The sequence below is a fragment of the Pagrus pagrus genome (genome assembly GCF_965226575.1).
Source record: "Pagrus pagrus genome assembly, chromosome: 4".
Lineage (NCBI taxonomy): Eukaryota > Metazoa > Chordata > Actinopteri > Spariformes > Sparidae > Pagrus > Pagrus pagrus.
In genome coordinates this window covers 543,334-562,357 of record NC_140188.1, presented here as the reverse complement: position 1 = coordinate 562,357, position 19,024 = coordinate 543,334, and the positions used below count along the sequence as shown (strand labels likewise).

General features: G+C 39.4%; 4 protein-coding genes across 4 annotated transcripts; all 4 read right to left on the bottom strand.

Annotated features, from left to right (window-relative positions):
• Window positions 1–366: 366 nt before the first annotated feature.
• On the bottom strand, window positions 367–1,305 carry LOC311255695 (olfactory receptor 4B13-like; the record flags this gene model as incomplete). The annotated part of the gene is made up of 1 exon (XM_084350344.1): window positions 367–1,305. One exon carries the CDS (start codon window positions 1,303–1,305, stop codon window positions 367–369), a length of 939 nt encoding a protein of 312 aa, XP_084206470.1.
• Window positions 1,306–4,696: 3,391 nt separating this feature from the next.
• On the bottom strand, window positions 4,697–5,626 carry LOC311255694 (olfactory receptor 5M5-like; the record flags this gene model as incomplete). Its single annotated transcript, XM_084350343.1, has 1 exon — window positions 4,697–5,626. One exon carries the CDS (start codon window positions 5,624–5,626, stop codon window positions 4,697–4,699), a length of 930 nt encoding a protein of 309 aa, XP_084206469.1.
• A 2,463-nt stretch (window positions 5,627–8,089) lies between these two features.
• On the bottom strand, window positions 8,090–9,007 carry LOC311255692 (olfactory receptor 4E2-like; the record flags this gene model as incomplete). The annotated part of the gene is made up of 1 exon (XM_084350341.1): window positions 8,090–9,007. One exon carries the CDS (start codon window positions 9,005–9,007, stop codon window positions 8,090–8,092), a length of 918 nt encoding a protein of 305 aa, XP_084206467.1.
• A 3,976-nt stretch (window positions 9,008–12,983) lies between these two features.
• On the bottom strand, window positions 12,984–13,901 carry LOC311255691 (olfactory receptor 52D1-like; the record flags this gene model as incomplete). Its single annotated transcript, XM_084350340.1, has 1 exon — window positions 12,984–13,901. The coding sequence occupies one exon, from the start codon at window positions 13,899–13,901 to the stop codon at window positions 12,984–12,986; it is 918 nt and encodes a 305-aa protein (XP_084206466.1).
• Between the last annotated feature and the right edge of the window lie 5,123 nt (window positions 13,902–19,024).

Sequence of the window (19,024 nt, the reverse complement as noted above, 5' to 3'; positions counted from 1 at the left end):
ATTCATTTTAACACTATGAGCTCTGACAGCAGTAGTATTACAGGAAAAATGAGAAAAAAAAAAAAGAATTTTGTAAACTCGTGCTGTATTGTTGTTTTCAAATTGATCAAATGCAACGCAGTTTTCAAAATTCAAAAATTCCTCCTGAATCCTTGGTGAACTGTTAAAATTTTTAATTAAAATGAATTATTGAAAAAGTAATTACTTGTTTCAGAACACCACACTGCTTATAATCCAGTGACAGTTCAACATTGTAGGGAATGTTTGCATTTTACAGCTTTTTCGAGAAAAGGTAAATATTTCAATGCAAGACATAATACATGTTTTTCTGCCACCTCTTCATGTCAACATTAGATTTATGAACATTCACCCATTTATAACACCAGAGAGCTTTAGAAACACATTTCGGATTTTGGACATTTCCATTCCATACATGATAGGATTCAAAAGTGGTTGAAGTATCATAAAATAGAGAGACAGAATGATTTGCAGCACACTGGGAACTCTGGTCATATCAAATCTACTCTGAACTATTTGAAAGCAGCCACCACAAGTAAAATTCAGAATAGACACGAGGTGAGGTGTGCAGGTACTGACAGCTTTTCGTCTGGTCTGTTTGGAACCAGAAAAACAAATTTTGAGAATTTTCATGTATGAAAACAGGATTGGAAACAGAGTAACTAAGAAGAAGAGAGCAGTTGCAAAGAGTCCATAAATGTTATTCACTTTGGTGTCAGAACAGGCCAACTTAACAACAAGGTAATTTTGACAATACAAACTGTTTATGATGTTCCCACAAAGTGACAAACGGATGTTTAAGGATAAAGTGATTAAGAATATCACAAAAGAGAACAACCACAATACACAAATAAAGATAACCGCCTTGTTAAATGTCATACGTGTGTTATATTGTAGAGGACAACAGATAGCGAGATATCTGTCATAAGACATGACGGCTAAATTGGTAAATTCTACATTGCCATATGTATGCAAACAGAAAATCTGCAGGTAACAAAATGAAGCAGAAACAGTGTGAATGTCAGAGAGAATCTGAGTCAGAAGGAACGGAAACAACCCTGAACTACCATACAGTCCATTTACAAACAGACTGCACAGGAACATGTACATAGGTTCATGTAAGCTCCTGTTCATACAGATAACCACAATGAGGGATGTGTTTAAAACAACCATAACGACGTAAAGGAAAGCAGTTAGCATAAAGTATAAGTATCTTGTGTTTCCAACCTGCAGATAAGCTCCAAGAATAAAATAAGATACAGTTGATAAAGTTGAATTTAACACCATTATGACATTTGTGAATGAAACATGATCTCATCACCTGCTGCAGTCACTTCTGTCAGCTGCAGCTACATCTGACGCTTTATACCTTCACAGAACAGGAAGCACAGCAGGTCAGTCCCACCTCATCATCAGAGCCCACACTATTCTATCAGTTGACACATGGATTATATGAAAATAATTTCGCAATATTTTTAGACCGTATCCTGATACAAAATAGAGATATTCTTGAATGGCCTAAAACTGAGCGCCAAAATCAAATATCACAATACTTTTGACCAAATACCTCAACATTGAAATTATGACAATATTGTAGGTTAGATTATTGGTACTTCCACAAAATATTTTAAAAATTATACCTCTTTAATATAATGCTGCCTTTAAAACCAGGAAAGGTAAAATGCTTTTTAGTTTTAGTCCAATTTTAGTCATTTCTATAAAAAAAAAAAAGGGGGGGTGTCAACGAAATAATTTCGTCATCGTCATCGTCATCATTGACGAAAACAACACTGCTAGTCTGGGGTGGCTGTGGCTCAGTCTCAAGGGTAGAGCCAGGGTCTTGTTATCGGAAGGTCGCTAGTTCAATTCCGCTGGTCTGCATGTCGAAGTGTCATTGGGCAAGATATTGAACCCTGAACTGCTCCTTATGTGCTGGTCGGCAGCTTGCATAGCCACCGCCATCAATGTATGAATTACTGTTAGTCGTTCTGGAGAAAAGCGTCTGCTATATGCCCTAAATGTAATGTAATGTAATGTAGTCTTAACTGCATGGCTCTACTCAGGTGCAGCAGTCGGATGCAGTCGGATTCAACAGCTACAGACCAGTTGCTCTAACTTCACACCTGATGAAGACCCTGGAGCGGCTGGTCCTTGTCCATCTCCGCCCTCTGGTGGGTTCTTTTATGGACCCACTCCAGTTTGCGTACCAGCCTGGCATCGGAGTGGACGACGCCATTATCTTCCTCCTGGACAGATCACTGTCTCACCTGGAAAAGCCTGGAAGCACTGTGAGGATCATGTTCTTTGATTTCTCCAGTGCTTTCAACATCATACAGCCTGCACTTTTGGGGGACAAGCTGGAGCTCACGGGGGTGGACCAACACCTCACGTCCTGTATCCTTGATTACCTTACCAACCGGCCACAGTATGTGAGGACTCAGGACTGTGTGTCGGACACGGTCGTCTGCAGTACGGGGGCCCCACAGGGAACAGTCCTGGCCCCTTTCCTGTTCACCCTGTACACTGCAGACTTATCCCACCAGTCACCCCACAGCCATCTACAAAAGTTCTCTGACGACTCTGCTATCGTCGGCCTCATCAGGGACGGGGACGACAGAGCCTACAGAGAACTTATTCAGGACTTTGTGGACTGGTGCCAGCGGAACCACCTCCAGCTCAACGCCGGGCAGACCAAAGAGCTGGTGGTGGATTTCCGCAGGCGCAAACAACCCTGCACACAGGTGAACATCCTGGGAACAGACATTGAGATGGTGACATCTTACAAGTACCTGGGAGTTCACCTGAACAATAAACTGGACTGGACTGATCACACTGCAGCAACATACAAGAAAGGTCAGAGCAGACTCCATCTGCTGAGGAAGCTCAGGTCCTGTGGAGTGCAGGGGGCACTCCTGACAACTTTCTGTGACTCTGTGGTGGCAACAGCCATTTTCTATGGTGTAGTCTGCTGGAGCAGCAGCATCTCGGCAGCAGGTAGGAAGAGACTTGATAAACTTATCAAGAAGGCCAGCTCCATCCTGGGACGCCCTCTTGACCCAGTGCAGGTGGTGGGAGAGAGCAGGATGATGGACAAGCTGTCATCGCTGCTGGTGAAGGAGTCCCACCCCCTGCAGGTCACTATCACCGCACTGGTCAGCTCCTTCAGTGACAGGCTGATACACCCCAAGTGTGTGAAGGAGAGGTACCGCAGGTCCAAGTGTGAGAAGGAGATGTATCGCAGGTCCTTCCTTCCTGCTGCTGTCAGAGTCTACAACCAGCACTGCTCCCAGTAGACCTCACTTTGCACTGTGCAATACAAAACTCTGCACATATCCACACACTTTCTGGTTTGCACTAATGGGACAATTTTTAATACCCACATTTATTATTTATTGTTTGTAAATAAAAATACCAAACTGTTTATACTTACACTGTTCATATTATAAATACTATGTCATATTGTAAATACCAAGTTCATATTGTAGATACTATGTATATACGAGTTAATTTCTATTTCTTATCTCTTATTATATTGTTTATTTTTTACTTTCTATTATTGTTTAAGTGTGATACTGTCCTTTGGCTGCTTTGACTAAGAAATTTCCGCATTTGCGGGACAAATAAAGGAATTCTGATTCTGATTCGGATGTCATAGGCTCAATGTGCTGCACTTCTTCGTTGTCTTCTCTGTTTATTGGTGAATAAGAAACCAACCTTGAAGGGGCATGCCACCTGCATTATCTGAGTGTGTATATGCTGCACTTACGAAATTAATTAAAGCAATTTCGAATTTCTTATTTATCGGCTGGCTGATAATATACATTTTCCAATATCGGGCAGATAATTTATCAGTCCAATAGTTATTAAGAATTTCAACACTTTTTATTTACTTCCCGCATTGCATCTCACCTACAACATAACAACATAGCCTGAAGTCAACCATCAACAGAGTTAAACCCCGATGACATTATCATCTGCTGAGCTGCTTACCTTTAAAGCTACTACATTATTGACGGCACAGACAAACTATAGCTGGCTACACCTTACTAACATAGCAAACATGTGATAAGCATAAGTGACATGATTGTTATCAGACACACTGATATATTTGTGAGAGGCTGAATATTGGCTGACAGATACATTTGTCGGGTTGTACTCTGGATGAGCATTAATGCACGTCACTTGGGTTTGAGAAGCACTGATGTTCAAGCCTGTCTGGCAATCGATGAAGGCAACCTCCAAAACTGGGGAGTCAAACTGCAAACACATCATATAAACCTAGGGAGTCTTATAATTAGAGCCTGTCTAAGCCACATTCATTTTAACACTATGAGCTCTGACAGCAGTAGTATTACAGGAAAAATGAAAAAAAAAAAAGAATTTTGTAAACTCATGCTGTATTGTTGTTTTCAAATTGATCAAATACAACGCAGTTTTCAAAATTCAAAAATTCCTCCTGAATCCTTGGTGAACTGTTAAAATTTTTAATTAAAATGAATTACTGAAAAAGTAATTACTTTTTTCAGAACACCACACTGCTTATAATCCAGTGACAGTTCAACATTGTAGGGAATGTTTGCATTTTGCAGCTTTTTCGAGAAAAGGTAAATATTTCAATGCAAGACATAATACATGTTTTTCTGCCACCTCTTCATGTCAACATTAGATTTATGAACATTCACCCATTTATAACACCAGAGAGCTTTAGAAACACATTTCGGATTTTGGACATTTCCATTCCATACATGATAGGATTCAAAAGTGGTTGAAGTATCATAAAATAGAGAGACAGAATGATTTGCAGCACACTGGGAACTCTGGTCATATCAAATCTACTCTGAACTATTTGAAAGCAGCCACCACAAGTAAAATTCAGAATAGACACGAGGTGAGGTGTGCAGGTACTGACAGCTTTTCGTCTGGTCTGTTTGGAACCAGAAAAACAAATTTTGAGAATTTTCATGTATGAAAACAGGATTGGAAGCAGAGGGACTGAAATTGAGACAGCAGTGGAAAAAAGTCCATAAATGTTATTCACTTTGGTGTCAGAACAGGCCAACTTAACAACAAGGTAATTTTGACAATACAAACTGTTCATGATGTTCCCACAAAGTGACAAACGGATGTTTAAGGATAAAGTAATTAAGAATTTCACAAATGAGTACAACCATAATACACAAATAAAGACAACCGCCTTGTTAAATGTCATACGTGTGTTATACTGTAGAGGACAACAGATAGCGAGATATCTGTCATAAGACATGACGGCTAAAGTGGAAAATTCTACATTGCCGTAAGTATACAAACAGAAAATCTGCAGGTAACAAAATGAAGCAGAAACAGTGTGAATGTCAGAGAGAATCTGAGTCAGAAGGAACGGAAACAACCCTGAACTACCATAAAGTCCATTTACAAACAGACTGCACAGGAACATGTACATAGGTTCATGTAAGCTCCTGTTCATACAGATAACCACAATGAGGGATGTGTTTAAAACAACCATAACTACGTAAAGGAAAGCAGTTAGCATAAAGTATAAGTATCTTAAGTTTCCAACCTGCAGATAAGCTCCAAGAATAAAATAAGATACAGTTGAATTTAACACCATTCTGAAATCTGTAAATGAAACATGATCTCATCACCTGCTGCAGTCACTTCTGTCAGCTGCAGCTACATCTGACGCTTTATACCTTCACAGAACAGGAAGCACAGCAGGTCAGTCCCACCTCATCAACAGAGACTATACTAGTCTCAGCTAACTAATCAGCTGACACATTCCAACACATGCTGGGTTGAATTTTCAACCAAAGCATAAGCATAAGTGTACCAGTGGGTACATTGGCCATATCAAATCTACTATGAAGTAACTGGAAGCAGCAACCAAAAGTAAGATTGGTTGAGGTGTGCAGGTATTTACAGCTTTTTGTCTGGTCAATTCATTGTCTCCATTACCTCTGAGAAAGTGGACTTGGAAAGGAAAAGTAACATTAAAATGAGCTTTGCTTGATCAAATGTCAGATTGTACAATGACATTCACAGGAAATTAGCACAATCAAATTAGCCAAATGATAAAAGAAATAAAGCTCTATTTATAAATTTTTTCTAAGTGAAAAGGTCAATGGCATACTTCGCTACAGTGGTGGTCAAAAGTTTCCATCCACTCATGTTCATCATGTCAGTCTTCAGTTCCAGTGATTCCTACAGCTCTCATGTTTCTGTGATGAATGAGTGGAACACAAACTACTTTGTCACATAAACATTCATGAAGTTTGGTTCAGTAATTAATTTATTATAGGTCTGCTAGCCCAAAAATATACACACAGTAACTTAAACGATCAATTCTTGTGATTATAGAAAGTTGTGTGAATCAAATGTTCTTTGGAGCATCTCAACTGTTTCTGATTGACAACAGCTGGTGACTTTTCTGGGCCCATTTTAATAGGGCTTGTTTGATACAGTCGCTACACTCGGCCACAAACACTACAATGTGAAAGTCTAAAGGGCTCAGCATTGATCTGAAAGAGCACATTATTGATTTGAACAAGTCAGGGCAGTCACTTGGAACCAAAGCAGTTACAGGTCCCAACATCAACTGTATCGGATCGACCGATATTTTGCATTTTATGCAATTTGTGAGATCGGCTGTAATGTCTTAATTCGCCGATCCGATCAATGACGTCATTGTCGTGTTGAAACTTTTTGCAGATGCTTCCGTTGCATAGATTGCAGACGGCTTGTGTTTTATCTGTCTCATCTACTACGAAGAAGTTCCACACCACTGACATGTTTGTTTGAATCCGACAGCTAGTTTTGAGCCCTGTCACGATGTGACGGACAATAAAGGTTTTTGAATCTTGAATCATTAGCTGTCGGTTTCAAACAAACATGTCGGTGGTGTGGGACTTCTTCAAAGTGAATGACACAGATACAACTCAAGCTATCTGCAAACTGTGCAACACTAGAGTACCTCGTCGAGGAGCATCTGCAACATGTTTCAACACGACAAATTCAATCAGGCACCTGGAGAAAGAGGCAAAGATTGTTTTGCCCCTTGCAAAGATTGTTAAACATTGGCAAAAATGCTTGAGAATACTTTTGTTGATACTCAGTAAACAGTACGTATATACAGTAAATTAACAAGTTATTTAAATACACATATCGCTCCCTCATGTGATCGGATCAGTGATCTGTTTATTTAAACTCACTAATAAGTGATCGGCCCCAAAAATCCTGATCGTGTAAAGCCTAGTGAAAAGCATTACACACCTGGGAGAGTATGTGACTCTGCTCACGTCTAAACATTTTGGAAAAAAGATACACACTGAGAGAAGTTATAACCTCTGGTGTATTTATCTTATATGAAGATATTAAATATAGCATTAACTTACCATTAACATTTAAATTCATAAAAAGGCAATGAAAATTATGATATTAATTTGAAACATTTCATAATCCCACAATTTTAAAAAGGGAAAACAAGCTAGATATAAAGTTGACTTGAAGGTTTCTGCATTAATGCTGTGGTTGTGTTGTTGTCGAGGAGTCATTTTGACACCTACAGTCAAAAAAATTAAGGTTTAAGTCTGCTTTTAAACAATTTAGATTCAAGGTGTCCAAAACATTTTTTTTATGTTTTCGTCATCTCTATTATTCAAATAAGTGTATGCACCTTTGTGTGAACATTAGTTCATCAAGGTCTGTGGCTGCAGCCGCAAACACATGCTAACCAGTTCAGTCAGGAGAAAAACACCTCAGTGAAAAACATTTAGGTTACACAACCTTTGTGTCTGCGTTCATGACTGTTAGGAATGGAGTGGATTTGACTTTGGAGTGGATTTCTAATACATTCTTTTCCCCAATATAAATATTAGATGTTAACTTTTCAACATTTTTCAAATTCTGTTGTTTCAAATATTATACTGGAATATTATTTCAATTCACCACTCTCAACATTAACAGTGATCGGTTTCTTTCATTCAGTTTAGAATCAGCACATTTCATCTATGATGAAGAATGTACTGACACTTTTATACTGCACTTACAAATAATCATTCTTACCAGGCAACATTTTTTAACAGAACAGATGTTTATATATTTTTCGTATTTTGGACATTTGCAGTACATACATGACAGGATTCAAAAGTGGCTGTATGATGAGAAAATACAGAGCAAGAATGATTTGCAGCACACTGGGTACACTGGTCATATCAAATCTACTCTGAACTATTTGGCAGCAGCAACCAAAGGTAAAATTCAGCAGAGACACAAGGTGAGGTGTGCAGGTACTGACAGCTTTCTGTCTGGTCTGTTTGGAACCAGAAAAACAAATTTTGAGAATTTTCATGTAAGAAAACAGGATTGGAAACAGAGTAACTAAGAAGAACAGAGCAGTTACAAAAATTCCATAAATGTTATTCACTTTGGTGTCAGAACAGGCCAACTTAACAACAAGGTAATTTTGACAGTACAAACTGTTTATGATGTTCCCACAAAGTGGCAAACGGATGTTTAAGGATAAAGTGATTAAGAATATCACAAAAGAGAACAACCATAATGCAACGATGAAGATAACCGCCTTGTTAAATGTCATATATGTGTTATACTGTAGGGGACAACAGATAGCGAGATATCTGTCATAAGACATGACGGCTAAAGTGGAAAATTCTACATTGCCGTAAGTATACAAACAGAAAATCTGCAGGTAACAAAATGAAGCAGAAACAGTGTGAATGTCAGAGAGAATCTGAGTCAGAAGGAACAGAAACAACCCTGAACTACCATAAAGTCCATTTACAAACAGACTGCACAGGAACATGTACATAGGTTCATGTAAGCTCCTGTTCATACAGATAACCACAATGAGGGATGTGTTTAAAACAACCATAACTACGTAAAGGAAAGCAGTTAGCATAAAGTATAAGTATCTTAAGTTTCCAACCTGCAGATAAGCTCCAAGAATAAAATAAGATACAGTTGAATTTAACACCATTCTGAAATCTGTAAATGAAACATGATCTCATCACCTGCTGCAGTCACTTCTGTCAGCTGCAGCTACATCTGACGCTTTATATCTTCACAGAACAGGAAGCACAGCAGGTCAGTCCCACCTCATCAACAGAGACTATACTAGTCTCAGCTAACTAATCAGCTGACACATTCCAACACATGCTGGGTTGAATTTTCAAACAAAGCATAAGCATAAGTGTACCAGTGGGTACATTGGCCATATCAAATCTACTATGAAGTAACTGGAAGCAGCAACCAAAAGTAAGATTGGTTGAGGTGTGCAGGTATTTACAGCTTTTTGTCTGGTCAATTCATTGTCTCCATTACCTCTGAGAAAGTGGACTTGGAAAGGAAAAGTAACATTAAAATGAGCTTTGCTTGATCAAATGTCAGATTGTACAATGACATTCACAGGAAATTAGCACAATCAAATTAGCCAAATGATAAAAGAAATAAAGCTCTATTTATAAATTTTTTCTAAGTGAAAAGGTCAATGGCATACTTCGCTACAGTGGTGGTCAAAAGTTTCCATCCACTCATGTTCATCATGTCAGTCTTCAGTTCCAGTGATTCCTACAGCTCTCATGTTTCTGTGATGAATGAGTGGAACACAAACTACTTTGTCACATAAACATTCATGAAGTTTGGTTCAGTAATTAATTTATTATAGGTCTGCTAGCCCAAAAATATACACACAGTAACTTAAACGATCAATTCTTGTGATTATAGAAAGTTGTGTGAATCAAATGTTCTTTGGAGCATCTCAACTGTTTCTGATTGACAACAGCTGGTGACTTTTCTGGGCCCATTTTAATAGGGCTTGTTTGATACAGTCGCTACACTCGGCCACAAACACTACAATGTGAAAGTCTAAAGGGCTCAGCATTGATCTGAAAGAGCACATTATTGATTTGAACAAGTCAGGGCAGTCACTTGGAACCAAAGCAGTTACAGGTCCCAACATCAACTGCACAAACAACTGTTTGCAAGTATAAAGTTCACAGCACAGTTGTGTCACTGCCACAATCAAACTATCACCTGCTGCTGAGAGAAAACTGGTCAGGATGGTCAGATGGCCCTAAACCTAACCCTTTAAAAACAAGTTAAACAAGTCCTATGCTTAGCTGTGCTATGCTATGCTGTGTGTTATCTAGGCCCAGTTCAACGTTACCTTGTTTTGAAGAAAAGGTTCAGGTGGTTCCTTGGCTGATGAACCAAGCAGGAGAAGGTTGTAATCCCAGTGTTGAACATTGCTGTTCTTGCCGTGCAAGGTCTGATGAAAGACAGCAGGTGGAGGAAACTGGTCGCTCCTTTCCTTTGCAGGAATAGCAGCTCAGTGCTAACTTGCTTCGTGCTCCTTGGATTTTGGAGTTAGCTGGTAAGCTTTGCGTCGCAGCTGCTGGCGCTAACTAAGATGGAATACTAGCAGGACCTTGCGTCGCTGCTGTGAGATGAAGTTCTTTGGGCCTGCTGGAAATGCAGCTGGCAGCTCTCAGCAGCTGTTAGGCCCACAAGAATCCAGGAGAGGGGAACTTGGGGGCATGCAGCCCTGTGGGGAAAGAGATGGAGAAGAGCAAGAACAAAGGAAGGAGTTGGAGTTTTGACTATCTGGTCAGTAGGGGATCTGTCACCCTGACCAACACTAGCTCAAAGCTGGGTCTCTTGACAGTCTTTGTACTTAGGTGTGAAGACTGGGGAATTCTGGGGAACTAAGATCAGTTCAGAGTCCATTTTGAAATCCACAGTGAACGACTTCATCTGTGGGTCCCAACATCCCAAACACACATCAGAAGTGGTAAAGGAATGGATAAATCCGGCTAGTTTTGTGGTTTTGGAATGGACTTCCCAAGTCCTGACTTGAACCCCATCGAGAACATGTGGACTGTGCTGAACAAAATAAATCTGTGCCAGGAAGACAACAAATTTAGTTGAACTTCACTGATTCTATCGAGAGTGATTAAAAATTCTGCCAGAAGATGACCAGAAGCTTGTGGATGGAGATCAAAAGCACCTGAGGTGAAAATGGCAGAGAGGCAAAGTAGTTTGTTCCACTCATTTCATCACGGAAACATGAGAGCTGTAGAAATCATTGGAACTGAAGACTGACATGATGAACACATTCTTTATGAGTGGACTGGCAGAATGCTAGCTGTGAAATATATAGATTGCATGCATAACATTAGTGGTTCACGCAAAGTTTAACAAAATATTTCACAAAACTGGCTGCACACCCGGCAGGCCAACTGCCTCACTTTTTGTTTGTTATACATTAGTGGTACTGTTTTTGTCTAGATAATGCTCCATGTGCAACCAGAGAAAAGCAGCTATTCTTTAAAATGAACAGTGCCAACACTATTCATCCGAAAAGAAAACAACTTTCTTGCGTTGAACACTTGGGACGTACGTCCAAAATTTAGTGGACAAAAAGAAACTGTACAGAAATAAGCAATTTCACCAATTTCCGCAGATCTGATCGGCTGTATCGGATCGACCGATATTTTGCATTTTATGCAATTTGTGAGATCGGCTGTAATGTCTTAATTCGCCAATCCGATCAATGACGTCATTGTCGTGTTGAAACTTTTTGCAGATGCTTCCGTTGCATAGATTGCAGACGGCTTGTGTTTTATCTGTCTCATCTACTACGAAGAAGTTCCACACCACTGACATGTTTGTTTGAATCCGACAGCTAGTTTTGAGCCCTGTCACGATGTGACGGACAATAAAGGTTTTTGAATCTTGAATCATTAGCTGTCGGTTTCAAACAAACATGTCGGTGGTGTGGGACTTCTTCAAAGTGAATGACACAGATACAACTCAAGCTATCTGCAAACTGTGCAACACTAGAGTACCTCGTCGAGGAGCATCTGCAACATGTTTCAACACGACAAATTCAATCAGGCACCTGGAGAAAGAGGCAAAGATTGTTTTGCCCCTTGCAAAGATTGTTAAACATTGGCAAAAATGCTTGAGAATACTTTTGTTGATACTCAGTAAACAGTACGTATATACAGTAAATTAACAAGTTATTTAAATACACATATCGCTCCCTCATGTGATCGGATCAGTGATCTGTTTATTTAAACTCACTAATAAGTGATCGGCCCCAAAAATCCTGATCGTGTAAAGCCTAGTGAAAAGCATTACACACCTGGGAGAGTATGTGACTCTGCTCACATGTCTAAACATTTTGGGAAAAAGATACACACTGAGAGAAGTTATAACCTCTGGTGTATTTATCTTATATTAAGATATTAAATATAGCATTAACTTACCATTAACATTTAAATTCATAAAAAGGCAATGAAAATTATGATATTAATTTGAAACATTTCATAATCCCACAATTTTAAAAAGGGAAAACAAGCTAGATATAAAGTTGACTTGAAGGTTTCTGCATTAATGCTGTGGTTGTGTTGTTGTCGAGGAGTCATTTTGACACCTACAGTCAAAAAAATTAAGGTTTAATTCTGCTTTTAAACAATTTAGATTCAAGGTGTCCAAAACACTTTTTTTTATGTTTTCGTCATTTCTATTATTCAAATAAGTGTATGCACCTTTGTGTGAACATTAGTTCATCAAGGTCTGTGGCTGCAGCTGCAAACACATGCTAACCAGTTCAGTCAGGAGAAAAACACCTCAGTGAAAAACATTTAGGTTACACAACCTTTGTGTCTGCGTTCATGACTGTTAGGAATGGAGTGGATTTGGCTTTGGAGTGGATTTCTAATACATTCTTTTCCCCAATATAAATATTAGATGTTAACTTTTCAACATTTTTCAAATTCTGTTGTTTCAAATATTATACTGGAATATTATTTCAATTCACCACTCTCAACATTAACAGTGATCAGTTTCTTTCATTCAGTTAACAACCAGCACATTTCATCTATGATGAAGAATGTACTGACACTTTTATACTGCACTTACAAATAATCATTCTTACCAGGCAACATTTTTTAACAGAACAGATGTTTATATATTTTTCGTATTTTGGAAATTTGTAGTCCATACATGACAGGATTCAAAAGTGGTTGTATGATGAAAAAATACAGAGCAAGAATGATTTGCAGCACACTGGGTACACTGGTCATATCAAATCTACTCTGAACTATTTGAAAGCAGCAACCACAATTAAAATTCAGAAGAGACACAAGGTGAGGTGTGCAGGTACTGACAGCTTTCTGTCTGGTCTGTTTGGAACCAGAAAAACAAATTTTGAGAATTTTCATGTATGAAAACAGAATTGGAAGCAGAGGGACTGAAATTGAGACAGCAGTTGCAAAAAGTCCATAAATGTTATTCACTTTGATGTCAGAACAGGCCAACTTAACAACAAGGTAATTTTGACAATACAAACTGTTCATGATGTTCCCACAAAGTGGCAGACGGATGTTTAAGGATAAAGTGATTAAGAATTTTACAAAAGAGAAAAACCATAATACACAAATAAAGATAACCGCCTTGTTAAATGTCATACATGTGTTATATTGTAGAGGACAACAGATAGCGAGATATCTGTCATAAGACATGACGGCTAAATTGGTAAATTCTACATTGCCATATGTATGCAAACAGAAAATCTGCAGGTAACAAAATGAAGCAGAAACAGTGTGAATGTCAGAGAGAATCTGAGTCAGAAGGAATGGAAACAACCCTGAACTACCATACAGTCCATTTACAAACAGACTGCACAGGAACATGTACATAGGTTCATGTAAGCTCCTGTTCATACAGATAACCACAATGAGGGATGTGTTTAAAACAACCATAACTACGTAAAGGAAAGCAGTTAGCATAAAGTATAAGTATCTTAAGTTTCCAACCTGCAGATAAGCTCCAAGAATAATATAAGATAGAGTTGAATTTAACACCATTATGACATTTGTAAATGAAACATGATCTCATCACCTGCTGCAGTCACTTCTGTCAGCTGCAGCTACATCTGACGCTTTATAGCTTCACAGAACAGGAAGCACAGCAGGTCAGTCCCACCTCATCATCAGAGCCCACACTATTCTATCAGCTGACACGTTCAATGACCCCTCCAAAAATCACCAACTGAACGTGGTGTGTAATGTGGCACTCTCCCTGTTACTTTTTACTGTATTGACGCTCAAGCAGTTGAATTCAAACTCAGACCATTCAATAAACTGGCTTTATAGTAACATTAAACAATATTAGGTAACATTAGTCCATCATCCTGATACAGTTATCTACAACATTAAAATAAACCAAATAGTAGTTTATTGTTATGGTTTCAACACAGCACATTCTCCTGGACAGTAAGGCATCATCCTTCCGTCATCATCATCACGAGAGAATACAGAATCGATCAGAGATGATTATTATTGACAGTGACCCAGTTAGTTTATTCACCGATACCGAGTTTGTAGCTTTGATTGTTGAAATGTGTGTGTTAAGAATTGGTCTTAACACAGCGGATTTTTCTAGTCTTGATGTTCTAGTCTAAGGATTTGTTCCTCACAATGTAGCATTATCACGGATAAAATATGGTGCATCCCCTGGACACATGGATAGTGAGTTCATTGCATCCTTTTCGAATTTATGTCAGAGACACATGATGCATACCTGTCAACATCACTGGGGCATGTTTGAAGTCTTAATAGCCAAAGGTGAAGACAAAGCAGCTGCCGTCGTGCTTGCCATGGTGTTGTTATGAGCTGTGCTGTTGCTGCAGCATAGTCATCACCTGTGGCTAATTTGGCCTGTGGGAACAATGTGTTCTTGTGATGGAGTCCAGTCTTCTGTAGCACCAACTATAAGTGAGAAGTTGGAACGGGTTGTGTCCAGGGTGTAATGGGTCTGCACTGATGTTACCTGCGGTTTCCTGACATTGGACATGTTTAAGTCCTGAATGGAGGACAGGTTGGCACGAGAGATATTCTCTGCAGTCCTGATGGTCCGTTGTATTCTGTTCCTGTCCTGTTTGGTACCCGATCCAAACCAGATAGTGATGGATGAAGAGCGAACAGACTGCATCATGGCAGAGAAGAATTGAATCAGCAGCTCCAAGGCAGATTTAAATTCCAGAGCTGGAACAGGAAGTACATCCTCTGCTGGGTCCAGATGAGGCCGATGCCCGCTGGGTCATCTGCAAACCTTAGGAGTTTAACAGACTGGTCTCAGGAGGTGCAGTCCTTAGTGCGAATGGGGAAGAGCAGTGGGCAGAGCACAAATCCCTGAGGTGCAGCAGTGCTGATTGTGCCGGATGTGATTTACGCCAGCCCAGTCTCTGCTGCTTCCTGTCTGTCAGGAAGTTTGTGATCCACTGACAGTTGGAGGTTGGCACAGTCTGGGTGAGTTTGGGATGACGGAGTTGACCATGCATGCATGCATCTCCACACTGACGCAGAATTGTTTCTGAACTTGTCAGTGTAGCTCCTCTTTGCTATTCTAATCCGTGTGTTTCGGGCTGGTTGTATAGGTTTCTGTACCCACCTCTAGGCTTCCTCGTTGGCCTAAACTGAGTTTAGCTGTAGGTGATAATTTATTGTTGTTGTATGTGCAGATGCAGAAGGTTTTAGTCCACAAACAAATCCACTCAACAACTGACAAAAAATGTCACCCAGGTCTGTAGCCACAGCCTTCAACACTCCAACCAGGACCAGACATTAGAAATATTTTACTGACACTTTTTCATTGCACTTGTACAGCATTTCTGCGACCTGTCAACATTCTATACCAGAACAAATGTTTATATGTATTTCGTATTTTGGACATTTGCAGTCCAAACATAATAGGATTCAAAAGTGGTTGCAGTAATGAGAAATATAACGACAAAAAGATGAGTAGGACATTGGGAACATTTGTCATATCAAATCTCGTCTGAATTATTTGAAACAAACACCCAAAAGAAAAGTTTATGAGAGAGGCAATGTGAGGTGTGCAGGTACTGACAGCTTTTTGTCTGGTTTGTTTGGAACCAGAAAAGCAAACTTTAAGAATTTTCATGTAAGAGAAAAGGATTGGAAACAGAGGGACCAAAATTGATACAGCACCGGTTAAAAGTCCATAAATGTTATTCACTTTGGTGTCAAAACATGCCAGTTTTACAATAAGGTAGTTATGACAATACAAACTGTTCATTATGTTTCCACAAAGCTTCAAATTGATGGATAAGGATAAAGTAATCAGACATTTCACACAGGAGTATAACCATAAAACAATTATTAACACAAATACCTTTTTAGAAGTCATACGTGTGTGATATTGCAGAGGACAACAGATAGCAAGATATCTGTCATAAGACATGACGGCTAAATTAGAAAACTCTATATTTGCATAAGAATACAAACAGAAAATCTGCAGGTAACAAAGAGAAGCAGAAACAGTGTGAATGTCAGAGAGAATCTGAAGCAGAAGGAACGGAAACAACCCTGAACTACCAAACAGTTCATTTACAAACAGACTGCACAGGAACATGTACATAGGTTCATGTAAGCGTTTTCTTTTACAGATAACAACAATGAGGGAAATGTTGACAATCACCATACCAATGTAAAGCAAAGCTATTAACATAAAATATAGGTATCTTAAGTTTCCAACGTGCAAATAAGCTCCAAGAACAAAATGAGACAAAGTTGATGATGTTGAATTTAACATCATTCTTGTTTTAAGAGAAAAAAAAAGCTCAAGCCTGCAAAACTTTAAAAAAAAAATTGCAAACGTTGCGTTCCTACACCAAATATTTTTTGTTAAAAGGCACCTTTTTGAAAACAATTATTTGAAAACTAAGTGTGAAGATTCAATGTGTATACATACAGCATCCTATGCAGCCGAAACTAAAGCAACCATTACCTCACCACCCTTATCCTTCCTTCAGGCCTGCTGCGATCATCTCTAACTTCTGGCTGCAGCAACATCTGCTGTTTTATATCCCAAAAGAGCCAGTGAATTCTACGTCACTATCGTTAGCAGCACCTTCTTGACAACAAATACAATTTTTTCACTTATCGTTAAAGCTTCAGTTGTTGCTCAGTTGTTAATTTGTCTTTTTCCCGGTGGGCCAAAGCTCCTTAGCAATTTTTCCAAAATTACTGCTAACGACTGGATAAAACAGGAGCAGCGGCCCATTGGTTCATTTCAATGACACTAGGCTTGTCCAATCAAATCTCTTACTGGGCAAGCTTCACTCCTCCCCCTCTGTCCTCTGTTCCTCATATCAGACACTGTCTCAGAGCCAAACATCTGTTAATGAAGGTCATCTTTGTCAAAGCGATATTCACTATTACTATTGTGTATGATGTATGTATAAATACACACACCGATCAGCCACAATATTAAAACCACTGACAGGTGACGTGAATAACATTGATCATCTCATCACAATGTGATGTTCTGCTGGGAAACCTTGGGTGCTGCTATTCATGTGAATGCCACTTGACACCAGCACCACCCATCCAAACACTGTTGTGATCCAAGTACACCCCCTCATCACAACAACACTACCCGATGGCAGTGGCCCCCCAGCAGGACAATGTGCTCTGACACACCACAAACACTGCTCAGGAGCAGCTCGAGGAACACAATAAAGGGCCTGAGTGAAGTGAAGAGAGTGCAGCGTTACACAGTTGTTTTTGTATGCTCAACTTTATTTTGCTGCTCCGTCCACAGTTGATCCACCGCCTGCATTCCTGTGTGTCATTGCACTGTTACAATCCTGTGATTGCAGCGTGTATGAGTAGAATTGAAATGCGTTATTATTGCAGCAAACGGCACTAAACAGTCCTTTCATGTTTATGTTCATGTTTCCGACCAACAGTTTCTTAACGTTTGTAATTTAAGTAGATAATGTTGCCAATGATACAGTATTTGTGAAAGATTAAACTATACCCTCTGCAATTATAACTGAGAGCAGCCAGCCTGTAATTATTGAGTCTCTGAAACAAGTAGCCATTGGACTATGTACGACTGCAAAACAATACAGCAGCCAGTGGAAATCTCTCCCTCCCTCTGGTCGAACAGTGGGACTACCAGGGCCACCAAAATCTCTGTCAGTGTCATTGACACGTTATTATTTCCTAACTGTATGTTCAGTGGTTGTCTGGTTTTAATGGCTTGGAGTTTTTCTCGCGGATGGCTTGTAATTTTAAATGCTCGCGGTGGAGCTGATGCAGGGGATCTGTAGTTTCCCTGCTGGTAAACACACCGCTTGGCTGTCACATTTGCAGTGTCTTTGGGCTCGTAAGGTGAAGCAGGACAGGATGGGTGGCAGGGAAGCAGCACAGCAGCCCGCCCTGCAGACAGCCGCCCTGCTTGCTCCACCTAACGAGTCACCCTTGCAGCAAAGAGCAGTTCCAGAGAATGAGTGAAGAGGTCGGAGTGTTACTATAGCTCAAACAAAGAAAAAACCAACATCACCGGAGAAACTGTGTGAAGCAGGAGTTTGAGTCAAGCACTGACAACGAAACCAACCAAGTCAACCAATCAGAGGCAGAGTAGGGCGGGTCTTCTTGAGCAGTATGACTGCACCCTCTGCTGTTCCAAAAGAACAATACAATGACAAGATGCAATAGCAGAATGCATTCGTACTGATTTCTCTTGTTAGACACGAACTTTAGCAGAAAAATAATAAGAATAAGAATAAGAAAAATAGCCACATGATAGGTTGGTAGATACCATCTCAGTCCCACGATGGTACCGCAGCATTTATAACACAATATGGTGAAATTTGGTATATAGTAACATGCCTACAGGTTAATTATGACGTTTTGGAATATGGAAAAAAAATCTTTTCTCAGTTTTAAAATTAGTTGAGGAAAAAATTGAAGTTCTCTGTAAATTATGTGTGGTAATATGAGCTATATGCAGCCCTTATAAAGCCTGGATAACTACACAGAATCAACATTTGGTTCATCAAAGTGAAAACATGATTTATTGTTATTCATTTTATGACTGTAAAGATTCAGCAACAACTATTTAAATGATTACATGATGTAAATTATCCTTCGGGTTTCTTGGATGTTCAGGACAAATT